The sequence below is a fragment of the Sphaerodactylus townsendi genome, linkage group LG01, assembly GCF_021028975.2.
Source record: "Sphaerodactylus townsendi isolate TG3544 linkage group LG01, MPM_Stown_v2.3, whole genome shotgun sequence".
Taxonomy (NCBI): domain Eukaryota; kingdom Metazoa; phylum Chordata; class Lepidosauria; order Squamata; family Sphaerodactylidae; genus Sphaerodactylus; species Sphaerodactylus townsendi.
In genome coordinates, this window is record NC_059425.1 from 46,729,462 (window position 1) to 46,744,596 (window position 15,135).

Consider the following 15,135-nt stretch of genomic DNA (forward strand, 5'->3'; position numbering starts at 1 on the left):
ATGTAAGCTGAGGTTCAGAGAACATTCCAATCAAAGAACATGATTAACTATCCTGGAGAGGAAGGAAGTCTTCACTTCAAAGCTTCGAATAGCCATTTTTGCCGTGGCCTTCTATTTGATTTCCTTTGATGCTGATAATTGACTACCTGTGACTGAATCAGAAGCTCATGTTCTGTCTGTGCACAAATCCTGATGGAAGATTGGGCCTTCCACTAGGGATGCTAGTTCTGAACTGAGAAATACCTGGCGATTTGGGCAGTGGATCTGGGGAAGGCAGGGTTTGGAGATGGAACTCAGCAGAGTGTAATGCCATATAGACCACATTCCAAAGCAGCCTTTTTCTCCAGGGGAACTGATTTTGGTCATCTGAATATCAGTTATAACAGTGGGAGATCTCCAGGTGACATCTGGAAGTAGGGTTGCTGGGTCCACTCATGACCACTGGTGGGAGATAAGGGATTGAGTTGGCAGATTAAGGTTTGGAAACTCCTGGTGATTTGAAGCCTGGTAAGAACAGGAACCTTGGTGGGGTACAGTGTCATAGAGTCCATCTTCCAAAGCATTTGTTTTCTCCAAGGGAACTTATTTCTGGAGTTTAGAAATGTGCTGTAATTCCAGGGGATCCCCAGGTCCCACCTGGAGGCCCTCATCCCAATCTGGAGGTTGCCAACCCTCTCACCCTTTTAGAATCCTGTTTGTGAGGAATATGGAATAGATAATCTTCTTGTTATAATTTTATTACTGCTTGATATATTTGGGGATGTTTTTGTTATCCTCTTTATATTACTAAATTTGCTGTCCAGTTATTATGAGTCTGTTCTTTCACTATAATTATATCTAAAGTGACACATAATTAGAGTCCAAGGTCTGACAACAGAATACGGCTATGTATGGTACCTTGAATTTAACTGTATTATCAGAAGTTCTTAAAAGTATATCCAGGCATCATGATGGCTTAGGTTTAAGTGCAGACATTAAATTTAATATACCATTTGGACTTATGTGGTGGCCTTGTTCGTAATGTATGTGAAAATAAATAAAAATAAAAATTATGCGTGCACGTGTTAATTAGTGGTGCAACACATTTACTTGACAGTAGGCTGACCTGCGTAGAATAATACTGCTAACTGAATTGCAAGAGTCTGAAGCAGCTCTAGGGCTCAAACGATGAGCAAACATTTTCTATCTGGCAGGATGCAGTAGTGAATTAGGTAGACCAATACTCTCCTTCCGTGTAAAGATCCTCCTTAGGTTCTAATGGGAAAAAAGTAACAATTCTGCGCATAATCGGCGAACGACCTTATTGTACTGAAAGGGGCGGGCCTTCCCGGCAGAGGGACAAGGCAAGGATGCACCGATCACGGAGGAGGCTGAGCCGCGAAAGAACACTTTCCGCGTTCCTCATTGGGGAAGCGAGTGCGTTCGAAACTCTCTGATTGGTTGGTAACTTAAGGACTTGGAGTGTGCGCCTGTCGGTTGGCCGGATTGTGACACGCTGCCGACTGAGATTGGCCGGTGTTTGTGGTTGTTGTAGTTACGCTTAGAGAGAGGGGAGATTCCCGGAAGCGCTGAGCGGGAAGTGGTGTGTGCGGTGGAAGCGTGGCAGCCCTAAGAGGGGGCCCACATGGCTTCCTGGGGTCCCACCGCGGTGCTCCTGTGGAGTAGGTTCTGCCACCGCTGGTTGCAACCCTGGGCTGGAGAGCCAAATCTCCGACGACAGCAGAGGTGGAGGTGAAGCTCCCTAGTAAATGCGAAGGTGAGAGCGGGGAGGGGGATGGGATGGCGAAGCACCGGGTGGGTGGTTGGGAAGCGACTGCAGGATGTTCTGCATGGTGGCTGCAGATTCACGGTGCCACCGTGTGATCATGCCCGTTAGTCTAGAAAATGAGTCCAACAGAAGCTGCTTTCTGTCATTACTTTTGGCAACTTACAGGATGGGACTAAGCAAAAATAGAGAGGTCTCCCCTGGCAAAATTGATAATTAAGAACGGCAGTAGGATGGAGATAGACAAGCATAGGAAAGGGTGATTGTGGATGAATGCAGTGACACATAAAATGTGTTTACCGAGAGGAATAGGGAAAATGACAAAAAACTGTTGAAAAGAGAGGTTTGCAGGAGGACGTGAAGGCCGTGTGCCTCCCTATTCTTGTGGCTCTAAACATTTTCGGTGTTCTTTGAGTAGTGGGAGTTTTGACGAAGGAGTTAGCCAACGAAAGGAGAAGTTCTAAGGCCAACTTCTAAGAAAGGACTGTGGTCACAGAAGTGATCTAGGGATTTCCTGCTTTGGTATCCCAGAATAAGTCTCCAAAGGCTGCTTCATACATTATACATTTTCTTATAAGAAATTGCTTTCCTGCACAAAATAGCATGGAATCTGCATAGTGGTTGTTGTATGTGAGTTTCATGACCCTTTGTGTATTAACAAGCAGTTATCAGATGTGGTTTTCTGATTAGGTTTACAGCATATGAATCTGTGGTGAAGTGTGTTTGCATGAGCTTTTGCATGTGAAATTTTATGGTTTTCCAGTTATTTTCAAAAGTCTGTGTAGCAAAAAATAAAAATATATATTAATGTGGGAAGAGGAGCTTTTTCCTTAATTTCCTGTCAATTGAATGGGAATGACTTGCCTCATCCCAAGGCATTTTTGAGGTCGAATAAGACAAGGCTAAGTTCTAAGATTCTGAAATAAAAATAAATAGAATTTCATCTAGTTGCTGGAGAAAAGAGATAAAGCTTGAGGATTAAAAAAAATTGGTTTGAAAACGTGAATTCTTGGCCTAAACAGAGTTCTTGCCTTGTAGACCTTTGAACAAGTGATTGAGATAAACTTCTAGTGATGGAGCTGGAGGGCCTGTTAACTTCTCTGTCCTGCCTTCCAGTCCCCACCCAGAAGCCCAAAGCTTCTTCCCTGGTTCACCAGGAATCTTGTGAGAATTCAGGAAGTCTGGTTGGACCTTGCTGCCTAGAGAACAAGGTTCTTGAGGAATAAGGAGGGAAAGAGCATTAGCAGTCTGACCAGAGGCTATGGGTATTTGGGGCGGGGGGGGGGGGGCTCAGATGACACCTTTAGTTGAGACCTCACTGTGTGATCAATACATTTAACCATAGGGTTGGCATTGAGATGGGAAATGTGCATGTGATGTCCTTGAAATAGGGAACAAACACAGTCAACTGTCTATGTTTTTCACATGGAACATCAATTAATTTGGCCTCCTAATCAGAGCTCCAGTATCTGCTTTGTGGTTAAGCTTGTGGCAGTGCCCTTGGGCACTGATACCATATTCTGTCTCTGTGTTAAGTGCCATCAAGTTGCTCAGGTGTTGCAAACTGAAGGCCATGACTTCTGTTATAGAATCAGTCTATCTCAAGTTGCATCTTCCTCTTTTCCTGCTTCCTCCAACCTTTCCTAGCTTTGCTGTATTTTCTAATGATTCTTGTCTTCTTATGTGGCCAAAGTATGACAGCCTCAGTTTACATCATTTAAGCTTCTAGAGAAAGTTCAAACTTGATTTGATCCAGACTCCCCTTTTGGTGGGGGGACAGTTTACGGGATCCATAACATTCTCTTCCAACTCTGCATTTCAAAGGAATCAACTTGCTTCACTGTCCAGCTTTCACACACATACATAGTAATGGGGAATACTGTGACATGAATCAACTTGATCTTCATTACAGTGCTTGTGACTGCTGGTAAACTTACCATCTCAAGGCAGCAAAACCTGGGTATGAAACAAAATGTATGTACACTTTATAGTGAGTCTGTGGTCTATTTCAGCTCCTTGACAAGTGTACTTGCATACTATATGTGACTGAAAATATTGGCACATGCATATTTTTGGGGGGAAGTGTACAAATATATCAACTCGGTTTGGTCTCTTCTTTGTCTTCACCACTAATGTATAATATTATTCAGAGATTGGGGTGGCTCTTGTTTTTGTCATTAATTACTGTAGTTTTCAAATATATGCAAGCATTTTGAACAATATAGCTTACCCACCTCTGTGCCATAAGAACACCCCAGCTATTAAAATCTAGCCGCCTTACTAACTGCTGTCCATCTTTCTTAGTGTGCAAGTATGTGTCTTTGGAATTAAAATCTGCCTTTGATGAAACTGGCAAGACCAAGGAAGTGATTGACACGAAGTATGGATTCTTGGATGGCAGGGGATCTAAATTAAAGTACACAAAATCGTAAGTGAATGGGGATTCTGATGGGCATGTGGAAGTAATTATTCTTTATACCATTTAGTGCAATATCTCTTTGGAGAGGTCCGTGTTATGCCTATTTTATTTACAAAATTTATATCCCACCTTTCTGCCCTTAACAAGAGCTAAACCTTTTAAATGGCATGTTTGTTAAATGCAGTTCTCAGCAGAGACACTGTCAGTGGGCTTAATGGGGTGTGACTCTGCGTAGCTCAGCTGAAGAGCATCTGGTTCACATGTCAAACATCCCAGGTTCAATTTCCAGTGCTGTCAGTTAAAAGGACAGGGTGGCTTTGATGGGAAAGACCTCTGCGTGAGGCTCTGGAGAGACATTTCCGCTGTCTACTCAGTGCTGACCTTGATGCTCAGATAGTCTGATTCAGAATAAGACGACTTCAAGTAATTCTTTATTACTGTATATTCCTTTTCCCAGACAGTGTTCACTGCCTATTTCTCCTGCACAGTGAGCTCATTTCATACTGTACAGGCTGTGGATAGCCCATGAGGTTCTTTTGTGTGACTGAAAGCAAAGTAGCAGGAAAACCCAGTTAAAGTTGGGCACTTTCACTAAAACCAGTGGAACTGGTAGGTATAGTATGGTAGACCGCAGGGTTATGGACACCCATCTCTTACTGGCTTGTGCTTGGTGTTTCTAGTTTTCATGGATACAGAAATATGTTTTCAAAAGATCCCTTTTCTAAATTAAAAATGCCTTCAGCCATCTCTTCTCTTAAACATAAATAGAACAGCATGTTGTGTGGAGTCAGCTATGTTAATAAAAGTCAGCGCAAATTGGTGAATAGAAACAATTTAATATACAAATCTGCTCTAGCCCTCAGCTCCTGATAAATATAGAGTTCTCTTGACCAAATAAGATGCCTACCTTGGCTGTGCCTGATTATTCATAAAGTGATTTTCAGTTTCGCTGCATCCAACCCCTCTTCCCCCAAGGAGAAACAGAATTAATTTTTCCAGGTAGTGGAATTGCTATATTGAGTCTCCAAGAGGTAATTATTAGGCACATAGAAGAACAAATCCTGCCAAGAAAAACTCAGTATGGTTTCTGCAGTTCTACCTAACCAGCTTTTAGGAGTTCTTTGAGGAAACAAACAAACATGTTGATCAGGGGTGTAAAATATGTGGCCCTGGGCCACATCTGGCTCCTTGAGGGGGCTAATCAGACCTGCTAGCCAGCTGAGGCAAAAAAAACCCCTAACTCCTCATCTGGTCTGTGGGCTCGCCAGGTCAGATAGGGGTTGTCTCCACTGGCTCATGGGCCTGATCAGCCCTCTTAAAGCATCCACCCAGTGGCATAGTGCCAAGGGGGCGGGGAGGACGGGACACGCTGGTGCAGGGGTGTTCCAGGGCGGGCGTGGCAGGGGCACAGGTCTCATGCTTGCCTGGGCGCCATTTTCCCTCACTTTGGTCCTGCATCCGCCCTACCCCTCTGCAGGCTCACCAGTCCAGGCACCCTCCCCAAGCCCCATCCAACCAAAGCATATCTATGTAATTACCAGCCCTTGTAACAAATGAATTTTACACCCCTAAAGTAGACAATGGTAACCCAGTACACATGTTTTGCTTGGACTTGGAAAATACTTTTGACAAGGTACTTCGCCAAAGATTCCTGAGTAAGCTTAGCAGCCATGGTATAACAGGATGAGTTAAAAATGGACAAAATGAAACTAAGCAGACAGTACAAATAAATGGACAATTTTCTCAGTGGAAGGATGTAAGCTGAGGGGTCCTACACAAATCAGTAGTAGGGCTGGTGCTGTTTAGTTTGTTCATAAATATAGAACTGGGAGTGAACAGTTTAATATGTATGTAGTTGACACAACATTTTTCAGGATGGTGAAAACCAAGGCTGACTCTGAAGAGCTCCAGGAAGTTCTCTACAAATTGTGTGAGTGGGCAACAGTGTGGCAAAGAAGTATAAGGTGCTGCCCTTGGAACCCCCCCCCCCCCTTAATGTTGATTGGCAGTAGATTCAGGATGGACAAAAGCAAATACTGTTTTACTAATAAGTTACTAAACTACGAAATTTGCTGCAAGAGGATGGTTGCTGGCACAGGCATCTTTAAAGAGGGATTAGACAGATCCATGGAGGATAAATCTATCAGTGACTCCTAGCCATGGTGACTAGTGGGAACCTCCACATTCAGAGGCAATAGATTTCTGAATGCCAGTGCCAAGAGGCAACATCAAGATAAAGATGACTTCTGTGCCTTGTCATTGACCCTCCAGAGGAACTGGTTGGCCAATATGTGAGACAGGGTGCTGGACTAGATGGTCTGTTGGCCTGATCCTGCAAGGCTGTTATGGTCTTAATCCAACTTCTCATTCAAAGCTTTGAGCTGATGTGGTGAAGGAGTCCTTGACCTTCCCGATATTTTTTTTTTCAAGTTTGTCATCCTAGAGTTCAGTTTCCCAGCTGGTATTTATTAGTTCGGTTAGTGGAGACATCTTTCCACTCGCTAACACCCTTTTCTCCCTGCAGGGACATTCGCCTAATTGAGGTACAAGAAAATATCTGCAACAGGCTACTGGAGTACAACCTGCACAAAGAGAGGACAGGAAGCAATCGGTTTGCAAAGGTTGAAACTTTTAACAGTTCTTGCATTTCCAATGTTTGCTGCAGTAAACTTTCTTACAAGTCTTACTATGCCATCCTCTGCAGACTTACTACAGTCAAAGTTTGTTGATTTCCATTATCTTAGTGGGCTAATTCTGCATAGTGCTATAACAGCTCATCTCAAGAATGTAGAGATCAGTTCCCCTCTTAAAAAAAAAGTATACTTCAGAGGGTAAAAAAATGGCGGCTTTGGAGGTTAGTCTGTGGCATGAACCCACTAAGGTCCCTCCCCTCCCCAAATCTTCAGGAGTTTCCCAACCTGGAGCTGGCAACCTTATCCAAATATCAAGAGTAGATTGGTGAAGATAAAAGTTCGGGTCTCTTTCCAAATTCCACCTTTTCTGGTCCAAAACATAACCCATTCACTGTGGCAGGATGGAGGTGTTCTTAATTTTTTTTTTTAAGTAGAAACTTTAACTTGCCTTGCATGGCATTCTGAAAGACCTTGTATCTCACCCCTTTTATTTCAAAGCCGCCTTAGGTAAGCTGTCCTTCTTCAGTATTGTCTTGAAAGCATTATGAATTTCTGGAGCAATATTAGTTATTGCCTAAAGCCCTGGAAGTTTAGAATACTGCACTGTACAGCTTCAAATCTCCCACTAGAAAACAAATGTTGTATCCTCGCACCTGTTATGATTGGGACAATAGAAGAACCATGTCTTTTTTTTGTGTTGGGGCCACATTCCTTTGGAATTCTCTCCCAGAAGAGATTTGGATGAGAGGCCACACCCCTCCTGACTCGCCATAAACAGTGCAAAATATTTTTACTTCGCTTGCTTTTTGACAGTTCTATTAATTTTTTAATTGATTAGTGTTTTGTAGTTTTTCCTAATTTAATTATTGTTTGTAATGTTTTATTGTGTGTGTGATGCATTTTTGTAAAACTTGTTTAAATAAAAGAAAACAGAATAAAAATTTTGGAATGAGTTTTTCAATGTGGAATAACTCGTTACGTTTCAAAATATGTGTTGAAATGGAATTTGGGGTCTTTTGGGTCAGATACTGGCTCATTCCGCACATGCAGAATAATGCACTTTCAAACAGCTTTCAGTGCTCTTAGAAGCTGTGCAGAATGGCAAAATCCACTTGCAAACAGTTGTGAAAGTGGTTTGAAAACACATTATTTTGCGTGTGCGGAAGGGGCCACTGTTACGAGATAATGGGAGAAACAGATCCATGTGTGAAGCTTCCTAGAACCTAGAAAATGCCATCTCATTCCCTCCCTTGGCCCCAACTAATATAAACAAATCTCTGTCTAGTTTCTAAGGTTTTAAGAAACAATGCCTGCTTATTTAAAAATAGTAAGTATATACACTCCAGGAGAAAAGAATGTATTAGCGAATTTAGCATAGTAAACAAGAAAGCAAAGAAGAGGTTACATAGTTTGATCCATATGATTTAAGACTTGTTTTCAGCTTGAAAAGTCTCCATTTCTGTGAAGGAAATAAAAATTCTTAACTCGATCTAACAAAGACGGTTGAGATGGATTTGTCTTTGTTTCCAAAGTTTAGCAAATATTAACCTGGCAGCTATGATGGCACATAGAACAAACACCTGAAATTTGCTTGGAATATGTGTGGAATAGTTTAATAGAAATAGCTCCTGTGTACCAACAATGTTATGACCAATTCCTTTAGAAAGCATAATGAAGGTAATTTCTATTTCATAGCTCTTATTTATCTCTGCCATGGTGGAAATGCCTGCTCATATTTAACGTTCCTACAAGAAGGGATAAAACTTGAGTTTATTTTTTCTAAATAATCCATGAAATAGTTTCATAGAATTCATAGACTCATAGAGTTGGAAGAGACCCCAAGAGACATCAAGACCAACCCTCTGCAATTCAGGAACACACAATCAAAGCACTCCCGACAGATGGCCATCCAGCCTCTCTTTAAAAACCTTCAAAGAAGGAGATTCCACCATGATCCGGGGTAGTGCATTCCACTGTCAAACAGCCCTTACTGTCAGGAAGTTTTTTCTGTTGATTAGGTGGAATCTCTTTTCTTTCACCTTGAACCCATTACTCCTGGTCCTAGTCTCTGGAGCAGCAGAAAACAAGTTTGCTCCCTCACCAACATGAGCTCCCTTCAGATATCTAAACATGGCTATTATGTCACCTTAAGGTTAAGGTTTGCTTGGCAGTTGAGAAGGAAAGGAAACTACTGTGGTACTGTGATCTCTAGGCATTGCTTTGAAAGGGATGAAGTCTTCTTTTTCTAAGAGATGGATGCAAGTAAGTCCAGGTTTGCATACTTTGCTCTTCCTTTTCAAAATGGAATTGTTCAGGGAGGCACTGCACTAAAAGGAATCGGGCTTTAGTTTATAGCCCTGTTTATTGTAAATATACTTTTCTGAATTCTGTAATCCAATTTTTGCATTGCTTATGGTATGCTGTCTTCTATTTTTTTGCTGCATTGCTTTCTAATTTTGTAGCCCAATCATTGCACTGATTGTGCTATATCATGTATTGTTTCTATTGTTATTTTTATGTTTTGGTAATCTACTCTGAGTCTCAGCAAGAACTCTGGACTGTAAATTTTAAAAAAATTATCCTCTGAAGCTTGTCTGTTAACTTGAATTTCCTTATTGCTTTAGGGTATGTCTGAGACATTTGAAACTCTTCATAACCTGGTGCATAAAGGAGTGAAAGTGGTAATGGACATTCCTTATGAGCTTTGGAATGAAACTTCTGCAGAAGTGGCTGACCTTAAAAAACAGGTATGGCACTTGAATCATCTTGACAGTGAGAACAGTTGACCATGAAGCACTTCAGAAGGACTGAAGCTTCCAAATGGTATTCTGGATTAAAGCAAGGGTGACCAGAGCAGCAGCCAAAGTTGTATTTCTGGCTGCTTCACAAAATATCTTGAAGGGTCTATGATTCTCTTTCTTTTCAGTGGATCTACATATCTGATTGGTTGGCTATTAGAGGCTATGGCCCTTCCATTGCCATTTCCTAATCTGTCTTCCAGCACTCGGTGTGTTTCTACACTGTGGGCACTTCTCTCTGCAACCTGTGTGTAAAATTGCTTTTCCCACACACTTTGCTTCCCCAAGCTGTGCCCTCCTGATGAAAATCACCTGCAGAGCTTCAGTGGCCACCTCTGCCTCCACACCCCAGAAAGAAATAGCCCCAGAATTCCTCCCAGTCAAGCACTGCCGGCTGCTGCCTTGAGCATCTGGTAAATGCATTTACAGTAGTGAACGTGACATACAAGGCTTTTTTGTTTTTTTTTAGTTTGGGAACTAGAGAGGATGAGAAATGACCAACTGACAGTGGATTTCCCTCCCTCGAATGGGAAGGAGATTGGGTGACTTTATGCTGGAAAATAAAGATGGATCTTCGTGTGGAGCAGAACAGAGAATATGATATCGTTGTACAGTTTGACTATCATGGTGTAAATTCTGCTTCTTAATTTAGTCTGTGAGGAGGGGACAAGTTACAGTTTCCCTTTAGTATTCTTGGCAGAAGTCTTGTTTCAACAGCTGCTGCCCTCATAATTTAACAGGGAGTTTAACAGTGGTGGCGAACTTATGGCACTCCAGATGTTCATGGACTACAATTCCCATCAGCCCCTGCCAGCACGGCCAATTGGCCGTGCTGGCAGGGGCTGATGGTGTATCCACTCGGAATACCTGCACTATAGGTCACTGCGACCACAGGAAAATAACAACTTCAGCCCCAGATCATCCAGGAAACTTCATCGATAAGAGTGGACTTGAGTTTGAGTCTCCTTAGTCCTAATTTAACGTTCTGTATGCTGGCTCTTTGGAGTCTCCAATTAAAGGACCTTAGGTAGCCAGCCATTGCCAGTAGATACTGAGCTAGATGGAGAAATAATATAAAGCAGTGTTGTAGTCACAATATATAGATCTTGAATCCTGAAGCAATAAACAGACTCTGTATTGTTGTTCAGTAGCGTTTATTGATCGGCATCGAAGCACCCAGCTTGGCAAAGCCAGTTCTGGGGGAACATGACTTATGCTATCCGTTTTATTATAATGTTGACACCCTCCCTTTTTCCCAAGGAATGTGAGAAAAAGTTAGTTTGGAGCAGAGGCGCCCCAAGGTCAGTGATAGACAGAGATAAAGCCACCTGGCATCCTACCTCCACAGGTCAGCGCAAACAACCCTGTTTCCCATGGGACTAGTGTGTCAGGGGAAAGCCTAGTTATCTACATGGTGTGTGAAGCCATAAAGCAAAGATCAAGGAAAGAATGTCCTAGAATAGCAGTGATGACACGTAACAGGCTGGTTACATGTATCTTGTTGCGAGGTAGTTACATATATCTTGTAGCAGTTACATTTAGGAATGCATCTCAATCACTAGATGCAGTCCCCCTGAGAATTAAAAAAAAAATGCCTTGCCTGAGGCCACATAATTTATGGATGATTTGCATGATGACTTCCTTATACAATCACTACACAAGCTTGGTCTGTTACAAATACTGTTTTGTGGTGAAATTGTGCAATGCCTGTCTCGAATTCCAAATTGGACCATAGTATGTGAATCAATGGAGCTGCAAAATAGAACAAACAGATGGGGGCATTTCTGTACATACTTGAAGAAAGTCCCAGGTTTGCTGAAGAATATTAAATCTTATAAAAAAAAACAATAACAGAAAGACCTGTAGCTTTAATAGAGTGCCCACTGAATTCAAAGTGGCCATTTTGGAGGTTGCTAGGCCACCACAGCAATGTTGCTGAGCCTGCTAAGCCTCATTTTTTTGTAACACTAGGCCTAGTGTTGCCGGATGCGGGGGAGATGTAAAAGTTGGTTGGCCGATGCATGGGAAAGACTGAAATAAATAGGGAATGGGACTCTAGGACAAGGAAAAGAGAAAATAGTGGGGGAAGAGATATTGGGGGGGGGGGGAGATACTCCCTGCAAGTCCTCGGGGATACCCTGCTTGTATGTTTAGAAATTCCATAAGCAGATAAGATATGAAAGGCACTGAAAGACACTGCTTTACAGAGGCATATTTTCAAGGGGGCAGGGGTGCATGCGACACACTGGGCGTGCACCCTGTGGGGGGTTGGTGGGGGTGGAGGATGCACCGGTGCACCGGGTGCTTTTCCCCCTTGCTACGCCGTTGCTGCTTTATGCACACTTTTGTCTTATAATTGGTACTTCCTTTGTCACTGAGGTATATCTGACAGACTCTATCCTTATCTACTAGTGTGATACAATGGTGGAGGAATACGAAGATGTTATTGAAGACTGGTACAGAAACCACCAGGAAGAAGACCTGTCTCATTTCCTCTGTGCAAATCACGTTTTGAAAGGCAAAGACACCAGTGAGTTGCTCTCCCAGTGGTGGCTTGGCTGTTGGGTTTCAGAGACTTAGTGGAATGTTCTGTTTTTTGTTTTGTTTTTTAAACTGTGATAAGCTGCTGATAACTGGTGTTGGGAATAAGGCCACTCATAGACAGGAGAATTGGCACTTTCAGCAGGACAAGGTGCTAGGCAGGTGATATGACTTTGAACCCCTGCTCCCCTGGACAAGCATGTTATTGATGGTATATTATGGGAGTGTCAGTGGCCTGATTCCTAGGGTTATGAGAAGGAATGAGGTCAAAGTTGCAAGCCAGTCCTGCACGCTACAGTTGACTTAGAAATGTAGTCTCTTGCAATCTTGAGTCAAATCTCTTGACTTACTTAAAAGCATATTAGTTGAATAAACAGATTTTCCTGGCTGTTCAGGCGGCTGATCTTTTTTAATATTAATTATTTGAAGTGTGAACACTTGGGTAGACTGAAGCTGGGAGGTGCCATTTTGGAAGAGGCATTCTCGCAAGATTGTGTCTGCTTCATCACATGTATGTATCATCAAAAAATAAGGAATGCTTTCCTCCACCTAGAAGTACTATTTTATGCATAGGTAGATATGATTGATCAATGCGACGTTAGGCCCTAAAGCAATTGTTTCTGTCCTCATTTATCATATAAGAATTTTTTTAAAAACTCAGGATAGCACTCACCTACGTCCATTTTCTCTTCACAACCCCCATACAGCAGGTAGAGCAAAGAGTTGGTGATTGACCCGCAGTCACTCTATGCATATAGTTGTTCCAAAGACATGGAAAACATGCACACCATGGCTTGGATCCATCAGGATAATTTTTTGTGGGCAGAATGATTTCCAACTACAGAGTGTAACTTTCTCACTTCACCCTCCTGCAACTCCCCCCTCCCCGCCCCCGCCACCACCCTTCAACAAAAAAAGATGGGCTTCTTCATTAAGGGAAAAGGGATCTCAAAGTACAGAATTTCAGGGGACATTTGTGGGCATCAAAACATGGGAAGTGAGAGAGTCATTTTTCTAAAATGGCTCCATCTGCAGAAATGATCTGGTGGAATCAAGGATGTATTCTGTTGTTTCGGTAAATAGTATTACATAGCTTTTCCTTTTGAATGTTGCTGTGGAGCAGTGCAGCTATCCTTATGTTAAACTGGATAGAAATGAAGTGTGATATTGAAGTGGGAATAGAAGCTATATTTCACTGTTACCTTTTCTTCCTTCTCACCTCTATAGGCTGCTTGACAGAAAAATGGAATGGCAAGAAAGGGGACATGGCATCTTTAGGGCAGAAGAAAACTAAGAAAAAAGATGGCAAAACCAAGAAGAACGCAAAAACTAAGAAGAGGAGCAAGGACACAGTTGAGCCAGAGATGGAAAATGTGGAGGCCGGGGCGAAGGAGGCCCTTGATCAAGAGAAGGCAGAAGAGAATATTCAGAAAGTGACTCCACTTTCTCACAAAGCTGATGAACTTTAGGCTCTTCTCCCCCTTCCACTTCGCTTGAGCGTGGAGCTGCAAGCTTGTATTCAGGCCATCGAGATTTTTCCTTTATCCTGCTGCAGTTGCAGGATAGAGACACTTAGTTGATGGGAAGACATTCTAGTACAAGTCCTCTCCGGAGGGACAACGACCATGGCCACTTGGACTGTAGCTACCCAGTGTTATTGTGTGCAATTGTACCTTCCACATTACTGCTGCGGGGTAGGTGGAACCCAGCTAGCCCTTTGCCTGCCCCAGGGGTAATGAAGCCAAGCATAAAACTCTTTCTAGACAAGATGAGGTGCTGGGTTACCTGAATGAGGCTTACCCTTGAAGGAGGAGTCTACTTAGCTGTGTTGATTCCATCACCACCCCCAAACACAGCTGTGAGGTGGGAGTTAAGGCAAAGTATAAGCAGGGCTTTTTGTGTGTGTATGTGTGACTGTATTCACAGGTACTGAATACTAGTGTCTTGGGCAGGGCAGGGCGTGTCTGTCAAGCCCTGAGGTATGAATTGGTAGAAATCAGCACATCCTTATGTATGAGTACTGGGACTCTTTTTTTCTTTCCTTAAGCAAGAAAAGCACTAGGTATAAGGACAAGCTCTGACTCTCCAGCAGTTCATTTTTCCTGCTGTTGGCTGTGGCCAAGATAACTTGCCAGATAAAAATTGGTACATTCCCAGAATCAGGTCCTTAAAAACAGACTCCAGTTCTATCCTTTTATAATATGGAGATCATGTAACTTGCCAGGAGGGAAATGAGGGCAAAAGTTCTGTTGGAACAATGAAGGGTGTCATGCTTTTGTTGCTATTCCATTGTTTGGTGAGTCCTCTTCTCACCTTATCAATGGTTCAATTCCCTATAGCAGCTCCAGTCCAGAGATGGCTTGCACATGTCTGCTCCTGCCCTATCCCAAAACCCCTTTGCCTTCTGTTGCTGCAGTGACCATCCTTCCCATATGTTGGAGTGCTGCAAAGTGTGTAAATAAAAATGTTTTGCATAGCTTTTGTTCCATTTAACCCCTACGCTGGCTCGTCTCTGTGGTGCAACATGCACAGCAGTAGCTTCCATTTATGGAAGAGATGTGCTCTTATCCATTTTTGTGACATTAAGGTACTTTGTTGCTTGATTTTATCACATGGAGCATCCAGGTAAGCCTTTGGAGGCCTCCAGCTTCAAAACAAACAGCTGAGAAGTATTTTCAGAGAGACTTTGTACTTCTTGTGGGCTGTCTGGGGCTTGTTCTGCTTTTTGTTGAACTTTCTGTTTCTCAAATGAGCATTGGTAGCCTTTGGAGAAGTGTGGCGCACCTTAGATAAAGATAGTGTCACTTAAACAGGACAAAAGTGTATCTTAAAGAGAACAGCTATTCATGTCTAAACACTGGTCTACATGCTTTTTGAAACACACAGGGAGTTTCCTATTGGGCAAAAGCTACACTGATTCTGTGCCTATAATTTATGAAGATTTGGTGTCTTTGGACTCGCTGTAACTAAGTTACGATA

At 42.6% G+C, this 15,135-nt stretch overlaps 1 protein-coding gene across 1 annotated transcript; it reads left to right on the plus strand.

Moving 5' to 3' along the window:
- Window positions 1-886: 886 nt before the first annotated feature.
- CNPY3 (canopy FGF signaling regulator 3) lies at window positions 887-14,632 on the plus strand. The gene is made up of 7 exons (XM_048504798.1): window positions 887-910; window positions 1,666-1,756; window positions 4,070-4,193; window positions 6,709-6,805; window positions 9,442-9,564; window positions 12,028-12,145; window positions 13,384-14,632. Exons 1-7 carry the CDS (start codon window positions 887-889, stop codon window positions 13,623-13,625), a joined length of 819 nt encoding a protein of 272 aa, XP_048360755.1. The 3' UTR covers window positions 13,626-14,632.
- The last annotated feature ends 503 nt before the right edge of the window (window positions 14,633-15,135 follow it).